The sequence below is a fragment of the Uloborus diversus genome, chromosome 4 (assembly GCF_026930045.1).
Source record: "Uloborus diversus isolate 005 chromosome 4, Udiv.v.3.1, whole genome shotgun sequence".
In the NCBI taxonomy this organism is placed as follows: Eukaryota; Metazoa; Arthropoda; class Arachnida; order Araneae; family Uloboridae; genus Uloborus; species Uloborus diversus.
The window spans coordinates 189,192,486-189,214,781 of record NC_072734.1 but is presented as its reverse complement, the minus strand read 5'-3'; the positions used below and the strand labels follow the sequence as shown (position 1 = coordinate 189,214,781).

Here is a 22,296-nt window from a genome sequence, read left to right as displayed (position 1 = left end):
TTCCATTTTGCTAGCCCCCGAATGAATATTGAATTTTTTTTCAACCCGAACACACGTGGATATATGACGTGTGGTGTATGGCCAAAAAACGGATGATTAACCGTAATATACATTTTGACGATCCCTGAATTAATTAAAACGAGTTTTCTCGTGACGTCTGTATGTACTTACGTATGTGCGTATGTACGTATGTGCGTATACCGTATGTGCGTATGTATCTCGCATAACTCAAGAACGGTATGCCCTAGAAAGTTGAAATTTGGTACGTAGACTCCTAGTGAAGTCTAGTTGTGCATCTCTTTTTTTAGTTGCATTCGGATGCTCCAAAGGGGTTCTTTTACACCTTTTTCGGCGGAAATCATTGTTAATTTCAATCTCAAACTCAGGTGGTGTTATAATTTGGGAAACATTTGGCAATATATCTCCAAGCTTTTGGTCGCCAAATTTTATCGCCAACTTGGCAACAAATTTGGCTTTTTTCTAAAACCTGGTTTCATTTTGGCCACTATTGGCGATATTTAGAGAGTTAATCATTCCATCACATTTAAATGTCCAATACTGGGAAAATTAATCTGTATAAAACTTCTTTTTGCTTCAGTTCACAACAAACTTGGGGAAATATATTTAAAGTTTCTTTGCTTACTCCAAGGAACTATTATCATTAAATTGAAGTAAAAAGAAGTCATGTGATGTCATCAGCTCGTTTCATCTTTGAATCCTGATAAAATCACCATACCTGAATATTAAGTATTCTCAGTGTTCATAAGCATGAAAAATACTAACTGATCTGTTTTCAACGCCGATACGTCCAATCCGTTTCTTTGAGTGACAGATATTTCTCCCGATCTTCCGTCGATAGCAAATATGTTATGACTGTTTCCGGCAATTATGGAATATTGGACGACAGAAGTAGCATCTGCATCAACAGCCTGTTGAAAAAAGAAGTCATGAAGGTAGTGAATATTTGAACAATAATTTTAGAACGTAATTTCTTCTAAAATCAGTGCATGATACAGGAAAAAAAAAAAAAGACAAAAAACACTCTTATAGAATTTGTACCATGTGGTCTTATAATAAACTAGTGGTACCCGCACGGCTTTGCCCGTAATAGAAAAATTAAAAGGTCTTTTGGTTCGCCTGTATATTTACAAATAATGTACGGTGAATTTTCTCGCCAATTGGCTTGTACCCATGTCACGGTTCCACGTTATGATAATATCGTATCTCGCCAATTGGCTTGTGGTCATGTTACGGTTCCACGTTATGATAATTTCGTAATTTACTCGTCCATCTTATGATAGTTTTGTTCTTAAAATTTTAATAGAAAAAGAACCACATCGAATTTTCGCAAAATCGCTTCGAGGTGCACACCCCCATGCTACAAACTAACTTTGTGCCAAATTTCATGAAAATTGGCCGAGCGGTCTAGGCGTTATGCGCGTCACAGAGATCCAGACACATCCAGACATCCTACAGACATCCTCCGGACAGAGAGACGTTTAGCTTTATTATTAGTAAAAATTAAAAGTAATTTTCATACTAGCTATAACATACAGCCAGTATTCACAGAAGTGATTTCGAATACGGCATACTTTTGATTAAAGCGTCGGAAGAAAAATCAGTGAAACACTGCACGCTTAAATTATGCAAACATCTTCGATTCTTTTCGTTTCTGAACTCACGTAAAGTTTGAAAAATATTGAGTTGTATGAAAACTACTAATTGAGGCATTGTATATATTTAGTTCCAGCTCCACAACATTTAAATAACATTAATATTTGTCATATTTCTGTGCTACGAATGACAACATTTAAGGATCATTATTGTACTGTGAGTGGCAAAAGCCAGATACCATGTGAGGCAGTGGTAAGCAAAACGATGCAAGTGAACATTTTCAGGTTTTGAGTAAAACGCGTTTAAAGATAACATCCCAGGTAAGCTTTCATTGAATTTTTTTTCTAAATCATGCTGTATAGCAGCAACTACCATGGCTACTAGTACCATCTCTTGCCCCAAGACAGAGGAGAGGTTCACCCACCATTCGTACTGGTTATCTCCAAATTTTCAATTTTGCCATTTACATCCCTTTGCTTCTCACTGCCTCAATTCATCAACTGTTTTTTTAGTGAACTTTGCCACAAAGCTTAACGACATGGGCTGGGGGATTGGTTTGAAGTTTTCGATACCGCAAACACTAGTATTTTTTTCTGATCTTTCTGTGCAATGAAATATTCTTGATAAGTATATTAAACATTTGTGATAGATAAATGTGAGCGTGAGAAATTACGAATAAATTATATTCGAAAGTTTTTATGAACCTACGATACCATTTTCGTCAATATATCTGATTACAATTCGCGAATTTTTAGAATTTTGTCAATTCCAGGTTTTGTAATGCCCTCACCGTCATCAAAGTTCATGCATAAGCTTAGAATGTTAGTCATGCAAATTTCTACACAAGAATTTATATTTCGTTTTTTGGATTAGGTTTTGAAAAAAAAATACTTTAAAAATATCTGAAATCCATAACTGAGAGCGGTTTAATTAATGATATACAAACTCAAATAACATCCCTTTCAGACATTTTTTTGTTGAGTGAAATAAGTTGAGATGAAACATTAATCTATTAAATAAACTATTTTCGTTTTCTGATGTCATTACACATAAACATATACAGAAATATTTATTTCACAAGACAAAACTCTGTACTGTCCCCTCTAGGAATTTGAGCTGCGCTGCCCGACCGATTAAACGATTCCATTTGTTGAAATAGGGGAGAAGAAAATTGGCTTAAGAACTTGCGGATTTAGTCTGCAGTGTTATTGCCTATTTGGGCGAACAATATAATTCAGGTAAGAAGTGGCAAGTAGAACAGGATTTTCTCGCCAATAAAAGGGTTGCAATGGTAGCCGAACTCTGCGCCTAACAATTCCTCTTCTCACTGAGTGCTCTCCCTAGAAAGAAATGGATTTGCTCAAGGCCATAGCTCAACTTCTCAGAGGTAGACGGTAACTAAATATTTTTCTATACAGTTGTAAAAGGTGTTTAACTTTTCTTTTTTTTTTTTGAGAATTAACATTGCTTATTGTTCTCACTTGACTGTTTGGAGTTCCTATGATTTTATTTCCCCCCCCCCCTCCCGCTTCCCTCTGCAGCACCACCGTCGACCGGTTTCACGATGCTGCTCCTCTCGTGAAAACCGTCTCCAGGTTGCGTCAATATCCAACATACACATGCATACATACACACACCTACACACACACACAAACACACATACCTACCATCACACACACACACACACTCATGTCTGCAAGTCCGTGTCCAGATTTTCATAAAGTGAGGGGTTTTAATCTTACCTGGGGGGGAGGAGATTCAGCCCCTCACAAACTTTAGTTTTACGACAAATTGCCGATCCCAATATGGCCTTTATACACCTGTAAGGACTGCTCTACCCTTCCCCACTCCTTCCTAGAAAAATAATTCTGGCTGCATAAGTGACTAAAGTATTCCTTCTTTTTACACGTTCAATTTAATAAAACCCTGTTTGTTTCTTTTAAATTATATCTGTTTACTATAAGGTGTATTGCAAAAAGTATAAAAAATATCCACAAATTATTTTATAATATAGAATGTACTATGGAAAAATGTTTAGTAATTAATGTAGAATGGTTTTAAGTTCTGATATAATGCTTAAAACAAGAAAGAGCTTATTGCATATGCAAATTACATTACCAAACACAATCACCAATGTATCTTCATAGCTGCAACATATGCCAAATTCATCATAACCTCTTACAATAAGCATTATTATTGCTTTGCATTGGTAGATCATTCAGCGGTTCTTCCGCCATAGTTTTCCCAAAATATTATTTCAGTTGGTAAAGCTTTAACAGTTGTAAATTTCAGAGAAACTTCAGAGAAAGTTAAAAAAAAAAAAAAAAAAAACGCTCCGCACTAACTTTCACATTCAAGTTAATTTCAGCCAAATATACATTTTGTTCATTTGACTTATTATTTTTTCCCCAATGGGAGGGGTTTAACCCCTAAAACCCTCCCCTTGGACACGGCTCTGCATGCCTGCACACAAACACCAGCACACACATACACACTCCTGATTGCGAAAAACATAATTTGTATTCAAGATGTCAAAATTCATTTTTTTTTTAAAGCAAGAATGTGAACTTTTTCCCCGTGTTAAAGTAGTTCTTACCTGTACTCGAAGGGGCGTATCAAATTTCAAAGCACCTTCGTCGATAGTTGCCGAGTACGATTCGTGGAGGAAGGCTGGTGCATTGTCGTTTGCGTCCGACAAAGATAAAGTCAACGGCACCACGGTGGCCAAACCCTTGCCCAGTTCATCCACGGCTTGATAGGATAGGTAGTAAGTTGGCCTCGTTTCGAAGTCTAGACAGTTCCCAGATCCAGGGGTTAGACATGGAGCAACGGTTATAACGCCGGATGTTTCGCCCACATGGAATCTAGAAAACACACAGATGTTTTGATATAGATTTTAATACTGCCGTGTGCAGGTAAAGGGCAGTAACTGCAAATTTTTCATTTTTCAATTTTTTGCATTTATGTCATCTATTGTACGTTACCTTTATTGTACAAGCTCGCTTATTCGGTTTCCGCTGAAAAAAGACGCGAAAAAGACGTCTAATTTCAACATTTCCCTATTGTTAGTATTGAATTCAAAACGCGTTTCTTCAAATATCTCGAAAACCCGTTTCTGCAGTTACTGCCGTTTACCTCCACACGGCAGAATATTTCATTGTGTGTGGCAATAGGCCGGATATTATATGAGGCAGTGAGAAGCAAAGTGATGTAAGTGGCAAAATTAAAAATTTGGAGATAACCAGTACAAATGGTAGGTAAACCCCTCCTCTGTCTGGGGGGGCAAGATATAGTACTAGTAGCCCTGGTAGGTTCCGGTATACAGCATGATTTAGAAAAAAAATTCAATGTAAGCCTACCTAGGATCTGATCTTTAAATGCGTTTTACTCAAAACTTGAAAATGTCCACTTGCATCCCTTTGCTTCTCACTGCCTCATATGTGTTCCTTAAGGGTGAGTAACTTTGTAAAATAAGATAGTTTTCGAAATTTTAGTTTTTTTTTTTTTTTTGAAAGAGCATGCTTAATAACATAGGATTTGACAATTTTGAAAATAATTTGACTATGTTTATTATTTTTTAACAATTAGTTTTTATCAGTGCACAAATTCAATTTAATTTTTTACGCTTCTGCACAAGTCATCACAAGTGATGAAATTAACTGACGGCATCAGCGCAGAGCGCAATATTTAATTCGCTTCTTAGTTATCATAAGCTGGAAACGCGGTAGACATCAAATGCAAGCATTCAGTCTGCTAGTGGAGTAGCGCGCCAAAGTTCATCACTTGTGATGTCATAAAGACCACGCCTTGTTTAAAAAATCCGACATTTAAAAAAATGAACGAAAAATTAAATGCTTTAAAAACAAAAGTTTCTAAAAAAAGCTTCTCTTTTTTTTTTTTTTTTTTTGCTCATTCTATCAACTTCAGTGATTAAAAGTAGTACTTGACTAATTGAAACAACTTCATTACTCTCTTCATTACTCTTTTTTAACTATTTGACTTTGTTCCAATTTCTTATTTTTATTAGACCTTGGTCTCTCAGAATCTCCGTATCACGAATTTTTCTTCTGTTCCAAGAAATTCGTGACAGGTATAGGGTCGACTAAAACGAATATAACTCTCACCACATGATAATTAAGTATATAATTCTTCATAACTAATTATAAGATTTTTCATTTAACAAAATCAGGTTGAACAATTGTTTTAAGAATAGGAACACAAATAAACAGGTTCAAATATATTATTTCACTTCAAAACTTACTTTTCAGCACCATTTCCAAAGATTGAATAGTGTATTCCAGCTTCTCCGAATTTCCCCGTGTCTCTGTCAGTTGCCTGTAGAAAGCAAACATTATACCAAAATAAATCTATTACTGCTCTTAAATATTTTTTATTATTATTATTTTTGGATAATCAATATTTTTTTATCGATTACAAAATTATTATCAAAGTAGTGAACAGTGTCTATGTTGAATCACACTGCTACCCTAACGTTTAAATGTTATAAATGTCCCAATAAATGAAAATGCTATTGCAGGTTATCTTATATCACTACATAAATGCAATTTGAATATGAGAACCTGTTTTGGAAAGTGTTTAATTCAAAAAATGAATGTAATTTGGTGTTAACTTCTAGAAAAAGGAAAGATTCTTCAAATCTTGAAGTGCTTTAATTCAGCATAAATCCGTCATTCAGAAATTATTGAGGTGACAACAAAAGCATTAGTAAATATAATAATAATAATAATAATAATAATAATGATAATAATAACAGTAATAAGAATAAAATAATAACAATAATAATAATAATGATAATAATAATAACAATAATAAGAATAAAATAATAGTAATACTAATAACAATAATAATAATAATAAAAAATAATAACGACAATAATAATAATATAATAATAATAATAATAACAATAATAATAACAACAACAACAATAATAAAAATATTAACGACAATAATAAAATAATAATAATAAGAATAATAATAACAATAAGAATAAAATAGTAGTAATACTACTACTACTACTAATAATAATAATAATAAATAATAACGACAATAATAATAAAATAATAATTATAATAAAATAATATTACTAATATTAATAACAATAATAATAATAAAATAATAATACTAATAATAATAATAACAATAATAATAATAATTATAATAATAATAATAACAACAATAATAATAATAATAATAACAACAACAATAATAATAATAATAATAATAATAATAATAACAATAATAATAATAATAATAATAATAATAATAATAATAATAACAATAATAATAATAATAATAATAATAGTAATAATAATGTATGTCATAGACTTAACAAAAAATGTTTATATTGACGATGATGATGATAATCGAAACAATATTAATATCATTATCACTTGCATCCTTATTATTGGCGAAATAATTGAGGATTTTAAATTTCCTATCCAATAAAAAGTGGTTGTACTTACTGTGATTGTATCGACTACAGTTCCAGCGTGAGCATTTTCAATGACACTCGCTTTATATTCAGTTCTTTCAAACCGGGGAACATTGTCATTAGTGTCTAAAATGTTGACAGTGACGGTGCCAGTACCAGAAAGCTGAGGATTGGTAAAAGCTTCTTTTGCAACAACCTGCGTGAGTACAGTTGAACAAAAATCACGTTAAAAAAAATCAATCTTAGTATTTCGTTTTCAGTGCAAGCTTCATGCTTAGAACTTTATAACAAGTTATGATTTTACGGAATGTTTATGTAAATTATACCAATTTATGTTTGTAAATGTCAAGGACCTTTGTTTGAAAGCTTTTACTCACCAACAAAATGAATTTCCTCTGATTTGGATTTTCGTAATCAAGGGGACCATTTGCTACTCGAATGCTGACGGAAGTAGATCCTGTCGCCAAGCTCGGTTCAACGCTAAATATACCGGAATCATCCAGCAGTTCAATATTAAATACGGAGTTTGAACCCTTAAAATTAAAACAACATTTTATTTATGATATGATGCATTATAGTTCATGAATTTAGAATCGGCGTGTCAAGGTCAAAGCATTTTACCACTCTCCACTCTTTTTCCGTACTAGTTCCGTCATAGTTATGGCACTAAAACAAAAGGTTCAAAAGTTTCTTCCTCACTTTGCTTCTGCAACACAAAACGTTTGGGGAGAAAAATTCATCGTGCCGTCGTAACTATGGGAGAAATATTTAGCCCTGACACACCGATTCAAAGAGCTATAATAGATAGGAAAAGATGAATAAATTTAAAAAAAAATCTACAAACAATTTCCAATTTTTGTTCAAAGCAAATTAATTTTATTCGCAATTTCTAGTTTTCCTAGTTCGAAAGTTAAAAATTTGTCTTATAATGTAAAAAAAAAAAAGCATTGCACTTATGTTAAGATGCATTCCGTCCAAATGCATTGTATCAAACTTGATCCGTTTTTTTTTTTTTTTTTAAATAAAAAAAAAGAACTTTTAAAATAGAAACTGCCTCATTTTCAGCTCTGAGCCAAAAAACGTAGTAAAATTGGAAAAAGTTTAAATTTTTATCTTCCTGAAAAATTTGAAATTAATTTAGAGATTGTTTTCATTTTAACACGAGTAAAAATAAATAAATAAATAAACAAATAAAAGTAAATTAAACATTTTTCAGTACTTTTATGATATTTACAGGATATTATTTTACATAAACTAAAATACTCTTTGACGCATATTATTTATCTACATAGCGACACGTGACAAAGCTAACATAACATTTGAAATAGAAAAAGACGTGACATTATTTGATTGAAAACATTGCATTATGATTATTAAGCCTTTAAAACCCTCAAAGCAAATTCTTTTCAAGTTCTAACTCAAGTCTCAAGTGAAACCATTAAGCTTAAAAAAACTTGTTTTTTATTTTACTAAAAACATAATATAAAATTAAAAACATGATAATTACGGGAATAAAAAGTGAAAGTAAACTTTTTAAAAGTAAAAATCGTGTTTGTTTTTTTTTTCAAACAAAACTAAAATAACGGTGAAATTACCTAATAGTTGAGAAATTTGCAATATCAGCTTTTATATTACCACGAAATACGTTTTTTGAATGTCTTTTGCCTAAATTTTAGGTGAAGGGATTTTGATTTATACGAGATGAGCTGAAAATATCCTATTCAAAGATCTAACACTTTAAAAATTCTATTTTGAAACTGATTTTAATGATTTAAAGCACATTTGAAGCTACAATTGTTTGCAATACAGTGTCCGCCACTAATAAAATCACTGGATTATAAAATCAGCCGCTTTATAGAATCAAATCTGGAAGAACAGAATCATTTCTATATCAAAACATGCTAGGTTTATCCTTTAATAAAATCATCCTCGCCGTTTTATAAAATCAAACTTTTGGAGAGCGTATGTTAATTCTTCTCTGAATAGAACCAGGATTTTATTTTTTCTTCCAAGGATTTAAAACATTGTAGCGCTAATAAAATAACAAATTCCACAAACACGAAAAAAAAAGTGAAGGTTGCAAATTTTTTTCTTGGGGAGCTGAATGAAAAAAAAAAAAAAAAAAAGAATGAAGCAGTCTCAAGAGAATTGTTTCAGAGCCATATATTTAGTTGGTGCTGCCTGTTTCCACTTCGAAGAACTGTTTTGACATGCAGCCCTGCTCACTGACCACTGAGTCGATCAGTTCGTGCTCATCCAGCTATCTACAGGGGTTGACAGTTCATTTTTACAATTGAGTTAAAATTGTTAGCTAGCAAGTCGTGACGACTTGAGTGTGAAAGATTAATTCAAAATTTTGAATAAGTATGACAAGCTTAAAATGTATTTAGTATGATGCTGCAATTAAATTAGGGATTTCTCAATCTTTGCTTTCAAATTCTCTTATTCAAACAACAATAAGTCAATATTTTAAGACCCTTGTGAAATTTTAAAAATGTACCTTATGTAAGTTAAAATGTCAACTATATTTTGCAACTGAACTAAAATAATACAATACAACTAGACTAAAAATAAAATACAATTAATTGTAATTTATTTCTTTTTTAGAGTATTTATATTTAAAAACATTTTATTTTTTTCAGTGCATAAGTGCCGGTTTATAAAATCAGCCGCTTTATAAAATCAAATGTTCTCAGAACGAATGTGATTTTATTAAGCGGCGGGCACTGTATTTCAATTCGTTGTGCTTTAGTTACAACTTATAAAGATACAGTGCAATAATGTAAAATAAAAAATAAAAACGATAGTAATAATAAAAAAACAGAGTGAATCATGTTTACACGTACAGTTAAATGCAAAACTATAAAAATTCTAGATGGAAATAGGAGCAAATTGGTATCATTTTGCGTCCACATTTAATTAAAGATGGAAGTTACGAGTACTTATGGTCTGTCACTCAATGGAGGAAATAATAGAAAAACATTTATATAATCCGACACATAACGAAATACTTACATAGTTGCACGAAAAAACCTTTCATTTTTTTTAAGTAGGTATTTTTAGGAAATTTAAAACAGATATCTTAAAAGAGTAAAAAAAAAAAAAAACGTGTATGCTTACGCTGTCTGTGTCTTGAACAAACATATCCAAATTTGGAAATGGTGTCCCGTTTGCCACGTTCTCATTCACGTTCACTGTATAACTGATCTTGTTGAATGTGGGAGGCTGATCGTTCACATCTCGGATGGTAATCGTCAACGCCGCCACCGTTGATGCTTCTGGTCCTACAGCCAGAGCACCGTTGGACATCACTTCAGTCGCCTGGCAAGTAGGACGGATAATCGGTTTAATAAAGGAAATAATACAAAAAAAAAATTGAATTTTCACATTAATTCAAATTATCTTTGTTGCAATCACGAGTGTGTGTGTGTGCGTGTGTGTGTGTGTGTGCGTGTGTGTGTGTGCGCGTGTGTAGATGTGTGTGTTGTGTGTAGATGTGTGTGTTTTGTGTGTGTATGTGTGTACGTATTCGAGAGCGTGTAGGTGTGTGTGTGTGTGTGTATGTGTGTATATGTATTCGTGTCTGTGTGTAGGTGTGAGTGTTGTATGTTTTTTGTGTGTGCGTGTGTGTAGGTATGTGTGTGTGTATGTATTCGTGTGTGTGTGTGTGTGTAGAAGTGAGTGTTGTGTGCGTTTTGTGTGTGCGTGTGTGTATGTGTGTGATGTTGTGTGTATGTATTCGTGTGTGTATGATGGTATGTGTATGTATTCGTGTGTGTGATGGTGTGTGTATGTATTCGTGTGTGTGTGTGTAGATGTGAGTGTGTAGGTGTGTGTAGGATATGGACGCAACCTGGAGACTGTTTTCGTTAGAAGAGCAGCATCGGGAGGGGACGGTGGTGCTGCAGTTGGGGGCGGGGGAAAATAAAATCATAAGAATTCAAAACAGTCATGTGAGAACAATAAGCAATGTAATAGCTCAAAAATTACGTAATCAAACACATAGTTAAATAAGATAAATAAATACCTTTGTGCTGAAAAGTAAAGTAAGAAATAACAACGCCAAAAAGCAAATTGCAGATTACAGCAGACAAGTGTTTCGGTGTTACAAGGAACGCGTTTTTCAATGCAAAAGAGATGAGCTTATGGATTAAAAAGCATCAGAGACAAAAGCTTTTGTCCTTGATGTCTTTTCATCCATAAGCTCATTTCTTTTGCATTGAAAAGGGCGTTCCTTGTAACGCCGAAACAAGTGTCTGCTGTAATCTACAATCTCATCACAAACAACCCTGTTGTAAAAATTTCCCCGCCAAGAAAACCTTTTACTTTTTCGCACAAAAAAGAAAACCTGCATCCTAAACCCAAAAACCCTCAGCCATAAAAAGTTATGATATCTAATTTGCCCGCCAAGTATCTGCCAAACTATTATCCTCCTTCTTCTCCTTTTTCATCACAGCTACTTCCATTAGAACCTCCTCCCACCATCAACTCCTCAGAAATATGGATAAATCTTTTAAATTGTTTATCCTGTTTGGCGGGAAGCTTTTTGATCACCAAGCAACCACTTCACTTTGAAAAGCTTCCATTATTTTCACACAATCGGTTATATATGTACGTTTTCAAACTTTGTAAAAGTCCTAAAAATTTTTAGAAACGTGAAATTTTCCGCTTTGTTTTTTAGATAGGTTTTCATGCCTTTACAAAAAGCTAACTATTTTGTACGAAGCGATTTTTTTTTTTTTTTTTGCAAAAACTAGAAACAATTTTCCCTTTTAGTTGATGAGAATATTTTTCCTTGTTTCGTGCATAACAAAAAATTTTGCATTTGAAAAGTATTTTAATAACTTATTTCAGTATTTTAGCAGTAATTTCCAAAGTTCATAGTGATATTTTGACCTCTGATATAAACACGACCTTACTTTTATGCCAACGTTTATCACGCCATTGGATGACGGAAAAATTTCTTTGTCCAATAGGCGCGCTGTTCTCAACTCGCCACTGATTGGATGAATGGTAAAGAATTCCTCAGGATCTATTTAACAAAACACAACAGTTAGAAAGTAAAAAAACATGACTAGAGAACTATTAAGGTATCCGACTGCGTTCGAAGACATTTTTTTGAAAAATAACTTGGAAAAATTTTTAAATGTTATTTTTTAACTAATGTTTCAAAACTATGGAAAAAAATGTAAAAACAAGCTTTAAAAATGTTATTTTAAAAACAACGAGCGGATGTGTGCATCACATGACTTCCTTTTACTCCAATTTAATGTCATTTTCCCATTATTGGCAGTTTTAATGTGATTCAATAGTTTACTCTCTAAATATCAACAACAGTGCCCAAATTGAAACCAGATTTTTTAAAAAAAATCGCCAAATTTGTCTCCGAATAGGTGACAAAACTTGGCGACCAAAAGACTGGCGATATATCGCCAAGTGTCCGCCAAATTATAACACCACATGAGTTTACATCGAAATTAACAATGATTTCCCCCCAAAAAGGAGCAAAAGATCCCCTTTAGAGCACACGAATGCAACCAAAAAGGAAGGTGCACAACTAGACCCCACTAGGAGTCTATGTACCCAATTTCAACTTTCTAGGACATTCCGTTCTTGAGTTATGCGACATACATGCACACACACACACATACGCACATACATACGTACATACAGACATCACAAGAAAACGCGTTGTAATTAACTCGGGGATCGTCAAAATGGATATTTCGGGTGTCTGTACGTTCCTAGGCACATATCCACGCCCGATCGGGTTGAAAAAAAAAACTCAACATTCATTTGGGGGTGAGCAAAGTGAATATTAAGGCCGATTTTTGGGTGAAAATTTTTCGCGAATACAATACTTCCTTTTTTGTAAAAGGAAGTAAAAATGGACAAATTTGAAGAAAAATAGCGGAAAAACCTATCTTTCGCTAACAGCTATTTACAAAATTTGGTTCTAATTACACATAAATCCTTGTAGTAGTGCATTTGTATGACATTAATGTGTGTTTTTCTCTAAAAGATTTCTTATTTTTCAAGAAAGTTCTGAAATATCGCCGAACACAGTTTCTACACTAGTATTTTTTTCGTAAACAAATGCTTTTGTTTACACTTATATAAGTGACGTGAAAATATTCTTTAGTAATGAAACTACGCTTAGCTTTCAGTGCAAAATATCAAGCATATTACAGAGAACTATCTCAGAAAATTTCAGATGAATACTCGAATAACTTTTTGAGATATCATTGTTACAGTAGACAACTTTCTTCAAAAATATCATTCTTCAAAATGATATTTTCATTCTTTAGAAAACGCATTTAAATGCAATTTCCGGTCTGGAGTTTAGTATGCGACTCTAAAATAGTACAGCTATAACTCCAGTTGTAATTAATGTAGAGTAAAAACAAAGCCAATTTTGGAAAGCTAATAAATCAGACTACAAAACGAAAAAAAAAAAAAAATAATTTGAATTTTGTCATCTTGAATTCAAAATTATGTTTTTCGCAATCACGAGTGTGTGTTTGTATGTGTGTGTGGGGGGGGGGGGGGTATGTGTATGTGTGTAGGCATGTGTGTTTGTGTCTGTGTGCAGTCATGAGTGTGTGGGTAGTTGTGTGTATGAGTGTTTGTATGCGTAGGGGCGGGGTATGTGTATATGTGTGTATAAGTGTTTGTATGCGTAGGGGCGGGGTATGGTGTATATGTGTGTGTGTGTGTAAGCATATGTGCGTCTGTGTGCAGGCATGAATGTGTGGGCAGTTGTGTGTATTTGTGTGTATGTGTAGGTGTCTGTATGCATGCGTGTGTGTATGTGTTTGTGTATGTGTGTGTCTGTGTTTGTGTGTGTGTGTGTATGTATGCGTGTGTGTGTAGGATATGGACGCAACCTGGAGACGGTTTTCGCTAGAGGAGCAGCATCGTGAGGCCGGCCGACGCGACGGGTGGTGCTGCCAGAGGGTGGGAAAAATGATAGCACGCCAAAAACAGTCAAATGAAAGCAATAAGCAATCGTGATTGCCCAAAAAAACAAAGTTACGAATATTTCATCGAAAATGTCGATTCTAACGCAGTCGGATACCTTAAATTTATAAAGCATACTGAATAATGAGACTTTATAGTTTTGTTACATAATTTAATTGTAGCTTACTTGTCACCAAGTCGTATGTAATGTTCCTTGAATCTCCTTCGTCACCGTCATTCGCTTTTATAGTCATTACAAGTGTTCCCTAAAAGAAATAGTGGTGTTAGATAAAGAATTTGAAACTTTAAGTTTCAATAGTTCAAGTTATACAGTGAAAATTTTAAGTTTGTTATTCAGTGCAAAGTCTGTACTTCCGAATTTTGGAATTCTCCAAAATGCGGAAATTTTGCTGACATGCATTTAAAAATAAATCCTCATATATATACAATAGCAAATTCACTGATCGAGTCACGCTCTGACGTCATCAACAGTGAAACTCGCGCCGTAGCATGATAATTTGATAATATGTTTTGGTAATGTTTCACATGCAGGTAAATGCTTTATTTTGACGAGGCTTAACTAGATCCGGCATCTTAAATGTTTTACTGGTAAGACTGTACTTTAAAGAGAAAGAAGAAAAGAAAAAAGTTGTCAGCAAATAACGCTATCTACTGGAGTTTAGGTTATGTTCTACATAGTTCTTATTACAAATCCGTACTGTTGCTATCTTTATCTTTACTAATAATAAAGCTGAAAGTCTCTCTGTCCGGAGGATGTCTGTAGGATGTCTGTGACGTGCATAGCGCCTAGACCGTTCGGCCGATTTTCATGAAATTTGGCACAAAGTTAGTTTGTAGCATGGGGGAGTGCACTTCGAAGCGATTTTTCGAAAATTCGATGTGGTTCTTTTTCTATTCCAATTTTAAGAACAAAAATATCATAAGATGGACGAGTAACTTACGAAATTATCATAACGTGGAACCGTAACATGGGTACAAGCCAATTGGTGAGATACGAAATTATCATATCGTGGAACCGTAACATGGGTACAAGCCAATTGGCGAGAAAATTCACCACACATTATTTGTAAATATATAGGCGAACCAAAAGACCTTTTAATTTTTCTATTACGGGCAAAGCCGTGCGGGTACCACTAGTTAATAATAAAGCTGAAAGTCTCTCTTTCTGGATATCTCTCTGTCTGTCAGGATCTCTGTGACGCGCAAAGCGCCTAGACCATTCGCCCGATTTTCATGAAATTTGGCACAGAATGAGTTTGTAGCATAAGGGGTGTGCACCTAGAAGCGATTTCTTGAAAATTCGATTTTGTTCTTTTTCTATTCCAATTTTAAGGACATTTTCCCGAGCAAAATTATCATTAGATGGACGAGTAAATTTCCAAGTTATCCCAACGTGGAACCGTACATGGGCAAGCCAATTGGCGAGAAATTCATCATACATGATTTGTAAAGATACAGGCGAACCAAAAGACCTTTTAATTTTCTACTACGGGAAAAGTCGTGCGTGTGCCAATAGTCAAAAATAAAACTAATTATAATCCCACTAAATGTACTTAAAAACACAAACATATCCCCATTTTTATCGAAAATGCGAATGCTATTCCTCAAAATATTGTTCTTTAATCTGGTTAGCTTAGCGGCATTTTGTCCTACTTATTCTGTAACAACTGATGAATGACCAAACAGTCAAAAAGAACTCTGAACCAAAAAAAAAAAAAAAATACATTTTCTTTAAAAAAAGTATTTTTGAAAAAAAAAAAAAAAAAAACTTCAATGGTTCATAAGCCAAAAATAATTTGGTTGAAATAATTTATTAATTTATCTTTTCAGTTGAAATATAAAACGAAAAATGACACAAGTAAAACTGTTTGTGTAGTATTTAAAAACAATTACCACTGGAGCATCTTCATCCACGATTCCTGTTAAAGACCCAACGAAAACAGGTGGACGATTTTGTACATCTTGAACTGTCAAAGAAACTTGTGCTGTAGAATTATGACGACCATCCTAAAATTAAGAGAACGTCTTTAGCAAGATTTTCTCTTTTAGTCTTCAGCTCTATTTGACTTTAAAAATTAAAAAAATAATAGTAATAAAAACAAGAAAGGTATTTTGGCAAAACTAAACAATTTTGAAGTTTTTTCGTAAGCGTATTTTCCATATCGATATCTACAAGAAATTTTCCTTTTCTCTAAGACTGAAACGAAAGCTTGTGTATGATTTGAAGGACTCAGAACAAGAATGTGATCTGCCACATTATATGAATTTTCAGTTGGCCAACTTTCCGACGCATAAAAATAATTTGTTGAATTTTCAAACCTATTATTCATTCTATATTTTTCAATACTTAAAACAGGTATTTTTTTCTCCAAATGACGTAATCCATTGTCATGTTTATTTCCACTTTAGTTATGAGAAACAAAAACTTTGATCGAAATGTCACTTCTTGTGGCTTGTCACATTTTTGCCCCGAATCCTTCATTTCTAAAAATAATTCTGAAGGTGTTACGGAGAAGATAATATGGTATCTTAATGTTGGGAATATGAAACGCAATTAAATATAATATAAGACCAAACAAACCTCTGGGTGTTAATTTATGTATAAATGTATTTTTAATGTAATGAAAGATACAGTGAACATCTGTAGAGCACATTTTTTTTTTTTTTTTCATAACAGTTATAAAAAGTGAAAAGTTAATTATTTACACTTCAATACAATACCATTTCAAATAGTTATTTTTTAATTAAATGAAAAGCGTTTAAAAGAAAGACACGTTGTAAAATGTTTCAGACACGTGTTTCAAAACTGCAAAGAACCCTTTTTTTTATGAAAAAATTGAACTAATAAAAATGAAGACGTTGCAATATTTTGAAAAATTTATGCTGCTTTGAAAGTATTTTTACTTAGGCTTTTTGTCACAAAGACATTTTCTTCTTACTACTTCTCTTTTTGTATGTTGTATGTCATGAAATAAAAAATACATAGTATTTTAGTTTTAATATTGGTCGAAAGCTTGTTTTAAGATGTATCTGTAAATAACAAAGCATTTAAAGAATTAAACTTGAACCTCATTAAATCATAACACATTGTCATATATTTTCAAATAAAAAAAATCTTTAACCATTTAAAGTTGCATAAATTTTTGAAAAATCATATCGTTTGCTTGACACGAAGAAAACGATTTATTTAGAGGCATAAAAAGGAAGTAACACGCAATAAAGTATCTAAGAAACACTATTTCGTTTTTAATTTTAACCAACTAGCGTTAATGTTTTTCGCAAGAATTTTGTGTGAAGTTTTCAGCACGAAAGAAAAAAAAATGATTTAAAGTTGAAAAACAAAGTATGAAGTACTTGTACTTTGCATTTTCAGAATGTTGAACTGAAGTATTCAAAAAACTGCCATACAATAATAACAAGAACTTCCGTCCAGAACTAAGCGAGACTACTTTCCCGTATACCAGCATCAACTTTCTAGCATCTTGTCAATATCTCTTAGTGACCTAAAACTGCAAATTCTGTCAAACATACCTTTTCAATATTTTGAGTTGATTTCGAAAAACAGAATATGGTACTTACATCCGCAATGAGTCGTAGCTGATAGTTTTCTTTTTCAGTATAGTCCAAACTTTTTCGAAGTATGATGGATGCTGTTGAAGATTGCGGACTAGATGATTGCGTCATAACGGAGAATTTTTCACAGGCATTTGGAAACTAAAATCAAGATTGTAACGTGTATGAATGAGAAATTAATTTTTAAAAAACAGTAAAATGGCAAAAAAAAAAAAAAAAAAAGAAAAGAATTGACTGGAAGCGAAATTACATTTAAACTTAAATTTCAGGTTTTACAGTGGTGGTAAAAAAAATTGCATCACCCGCGCCGCAAAGGAAAGGAATATCATCTCGACTGCATTCAACACACAGTCAGGCATCCCGTATCCCAGATGATTTGGGGATGTATTCCTGATCAAGGAGTGGGTGGGCTTCACTTTGTGCAAGGAACAGTAAACGCTCAGGTGTATATTGACATTTTGGAGGAGAAATTGCTTCCTACTATCCGGGATCACTTTACTTCCGTTCCAAACGTCATTTTCCAGGATGATTCTGCTCCGTGCCATAGGGCAAAACTGGTGAGTAACAATTTAAAAACCTTTATCCTGCCGTTAGACTTAAATTGACATGGGGTTAAGTATTTTAAACTCACACGCAGGTTCAGAAATGGAAAAATGAGCATGGGGTCAGCAGTTTGCCTTGGCCCGAAAACAGCCCCGATCTACGTAAACAATGATCGGATTCCTGCTGTTAAATGTTTATTTCATAAGTTTTGCAGAATTTCACATACATTCATCGTTAATCGGTCGACCAAAACTTCTCACGTAATCCCATTGTTGTGAAAATTCGAGGGTGATGCAATTTTTTTACCAGCACTGTAAAAGCAAAACTATTCGTCATACCATTGGCCTCAAATTTTGAAAATTAAAAACATACTTAATTTACTTCTGAAAAAGACCCTTAACATTACAGAGAATAAATAACAAACTAAATGCAATCTTAATATTCAGGCATACTTTTTCAAAAGTCATGTAAAAATACTTTTTACTCTCTCACACAAAAAGAATTAACAGTGAGGTATTAAAGTACCTGAGGATTAAAATCACAACGTATCTGAAGAACACCTCCAACATCATCTTTATCTGTCACTTTGATATTTTCTATGATAGTTGCTCCCACAGGGGTGTCCTGCGAATAAAATTCAGAGTAGGTGTTGAAATCAAAATGGCAAACACATAAAGAAAGCAAATTTTTAGCTTTTATTTAAAAAGCGTTTTTTCAAAGAAATTCAATATATTTTTTTTTTAGCTTTTCATTAGTGATCATGTTGTTTCCTTGAATTTTCACATAATGGTTTGCAGTAATTAAATTTACCTTATGTGTTAGTTTGAAACATGTTTTACTGTGAAGAAGACCGTGGGTTAGACCGGGTTATACGCAACATCCTCAAAAACAAAGAAGTTGTCACTATAGAAATTTAAAATGGCTCATTGCTCTAAAAGTTTGGCCAAGAAGTAGAACTGGTACCAGGGCCGTATCCAGAGGGGGGGCCTGACGGGCCCGGCCCCCCCCCCCCGAAACCCAAAATGGTTTGTACCAAGAAGGTTTTTTTTTTAATTCCTAATGTCAGAAAAGGAGAATAACAAAGTTTTTTATAATTCTTAATTTTGCTACTATTCAAGATTTATAATATTTTGCAGAAATACAGAAAAAGCAATTCTATTTCTCATTAGCCGCAAGACACACTTGAAATTTAGACCTTTAATTAGGACTTCTTACTCTCTTTCCCAATTCAATTCAGAGCAGTCCAGGGTCAAGGCAGGCCCTTTGTCAGTTTTCAAGTCTACCGAACTGACTTCTGTGCACTTCCTCCTCCAGGGGCGTGCACAGAAATTTCGGGGCTGTCACAAATGCCTTTTATTGGGTCCCCTCCATATTGTTTACCTATATTTTCAACCCTTGGTTTAAAGATATTGGGCCCCATTTAAGCTGTTTCCCGGACCAACAGGTGTCCCTTCTCCCCTCTGTACACGACCCTGCCCTCCTGCCCCTAAAACTGCGAGTATCTTGTTACCAAGATGTGTCAAATTCTGCTCCTTGATACATCCTGAGTAAAAAATGCAAAAATCACGATTCTCGCGTTTTTGTAGCTTAATTTTTAAGATCATTTTTGTGATTGATATGTTTCATGTCTTGCATTTATTTAATGCTGAATTCAGTATCATGGAAGTTCTTTTGTTATTGCTTTTTTTTTCTTACTTCTACTGCATATTGTTAATACCTTAAATATGAGAAGAAAAAAAAACACTTACTCTACTCTTTTTCATTTTCTGCACTACTTCTGATTGAAAAAAAAAGTTTGTTTCGAGAAATATTTCGTTGCATTTATTAACTTAAAATGGGTGTGTCTTACAAAGTTATAAGAGCTTCAAATAGTTACAACTATTCGAGTCTTTGAAAATTATTTAAGTTTTTGAAATTCCTTGAAAAGTTCTTCAATTTTGTATCTTATCAAGAAAATAAAGTATGAATTATCCAAATGGCCAGAATATTACTCTTCCATTCTTATTTTCTACATGTCTATACTATTTCTTTCAAACTATTTTGTACAATTTTCATACTGTAGGGCATTTAAAGAAAAAAAGTGGGGGTAGGGGGAGTGATCAAAAACAAACTTCACTAAAAGCCGATATGAGCAGATGACGGGGTGCTTCTCTTTTCTCCTCTCTCGTTTTTCCTCTCTGTCCATTAAGTTCCATGATTTGTCGAGCAAGAAATTTTTATTATGTTTGATCTTGATTGGCAAAAGAATGTATAACTTATTAAAAACTTTGTTTGCCTATTTTTTTTTTCATATTTTCGTTGTTTCAATTACCTAATATAAAGCCTCAAAATACAGATTTTTTTTTTCAAACCTTTCTCGGGGGGAGAAACCCCCGGACCCACTGAAAATATGGATGTTCTACATCCGACTTAAAGGGACACTCTCCTGTTATCCTTACCACTACAAGGTGAATAAGAAAAATAATAAGAAATTAAAGTAAAATAACAACAGTCCAAACAGTGGAATCATTAAAAATCGAGGCAAAAAGTGTTCTATGTTAACATTTTTATGCGTTTGGTGTGTCTATATATACTATGTGTGTGTGTGTGTGTGTGTGTGTTAGGGCAATGTGTTAATCCGGGCCCCTCCCGAAAAAAAATTCTGGATACGGCCTTGACTGGTACTGCAATGCTTGAGAAACTTTCAAGATTTTTTGCTTTAAATTATGCTAAACAGAATACAACAGAATTTGAAAATAAATGTTGCGTTCCACTGTATACGCGTTTTAAATAATTTATGGTAAATCGTTATGGAATTTAGATGAAAATATATATATATATATATATATATATATATATATATATATATATATATATATATATATAATTGTTATAAATAAAAATAATTGATATTTCATGACATAAACTGTATTTCTTTTTTTTTTTTGCTTGAAATACAACAGAATTTGAAAATAAATGTTGCGTTCCACTGTATACGCGTTTTAAATAATTTATGGTAAATCGTTATGGAATTTAGATGCTAGCAAACTTACTGATTTCTTGTAAATATTGTCTACGTGTTATTTGATAAAAAAAAGTATTATTACTATTTATTAGTTATATATAATGCAAAATGTAAAAATAAACAATTCATTTAATAAATTAGCAAATAAAGAGAAAAATTACAGTATTTTTCAGCATAATATTCACAGAATTTCTTAACTCTGTAATTGATCAATGTAGTAGCATCTGAATAAACGCATCGAGTATATTAAAAAGAAGAAAACTGGTTAAATTTTTACCGAAGAAGTTTTCAACAAGAGTTTCCCTAAATTATTTTTTACTGCATAACTTTCTCAAGGGTGAATTTTTATTTTGAAACATAAAAACTAGTAAAAAGAAGAAATAGTTGTACAAGTGTTCATTTTATGTAAAACAAATCCAAATACTCACTTCTGGTACGATAGCTTTATACGGCATGCCATGAAATTCTGGCTCATTATCGTTCTCGTCGAGAACAATAACTGTAACCGGTACTCTAACCTAAATGATAAAGATGGGGAAAGTCAGTAAAACCGCTTACTAAATTCAGGTAAAATTTTCAAACAAGTTTACTTTCACATTAGAAAGAAAAATTGAAGTACGCGTTCGAGCTGACTGAATAGTTTTAATTTTAGCTTGCAATTGTTGCAACAGTTTTAGTCCCCAGAGAGAAATCTTTGTGGGGGAACTGAGGAAGTTGTCTGTTTCATGGCCTCCGGTTCCTTCAGCTTTTTTTGTATGTTTTGTATGTTGTATTCAGTATATTACCGCCCATTAGCCAGGACTAAAGCAGAAATACGTGAAATATACCGCCAGCTCAGTCATTTCCAGCCGAGGACTGCAGTTTCGTGCTTATTAGCACTCAACAGTCCGGCATAAGAAAGTGACTGCGCTGGAGATGGAAAACCTCTTAAGGAAGCCAAGAGTCCGAAACAAACTGGTAGCTAATGTAGAATTAGCAGACCAGACGAGTGACCGAAGCAATGGTTCGGTTCAACTCGAAGATTGAACGCGAAGCAAGGTATATTCAGTAAATTACCGCCCATTAGCCAGGACTAAAACAGAAATACGTGAAATACACCGCCAGCTCAGTCATTTCCAGCCGAGAACTG

The 22,296-nt window shown here is 33.3% G+C and overlaps 1 protein-coding gene across 1 annotated transcript in view; it reads right to left on the bottom strand.

Annotated features, from left to right (window-relative positions):
- LOC129221061 (cadherin-87A-like) overlaps positions 1 to 22,296 on the bottom strand; it is a 92,651-nt gene that overhangs the window by 58,252 nt on the left and 12,103 nt on the right. The window contains exons 5-16 of the mRNA XM_054855499.1: positions 21,596 to 21,685; positions 18,689 to 18,787; positions 17,627 to 17,761; positions 15,941 to 16,054; positions 14,214 to 14,292; positions 11,986 to 12,098; positions 10,187 to 10,387; positions 7,444 to 7,599; positions 7,098 to 7,262; positions 5,876 to 5,949; positions 4,211 to 4,478; positions 784 to 929 (exon numbers count right to left, since the gene is read on the bottom strand). Of these exons, the coding sequence (XP_054711474.1) occupies positions 784 to 929; positions 4,211 to 4,478; positions 5,876 to 5,949; positions 7,098 to 7,262; positions 7,444 to 7,599; positions 10,187 to 10,387; positions 11,986 to 12,098; positions 14,214 to 14,292; positions 15,941 to 16,054; positions 17,627 to 17,761; positions 18,689 to 18,787; positions 21,596 to 21,685 (1,640 nt within the window). The remainder of the gene's footprint in view (positions 1 to 783; positions 930 to 4,210; positions 4,479 to 5,875; positions 5,950 to 7,097; positions 7,263 to 7,443; positions 7,600 to 10,186; positions 10,388 to 11,985; positions 12,099 to 14,213; positions 14,293 to 15,940; positions 16,055 to 17,626; positions 17,762 to 18,688; positions 18,788 to 21,595; positions 21,686 to 22,296) is intronic.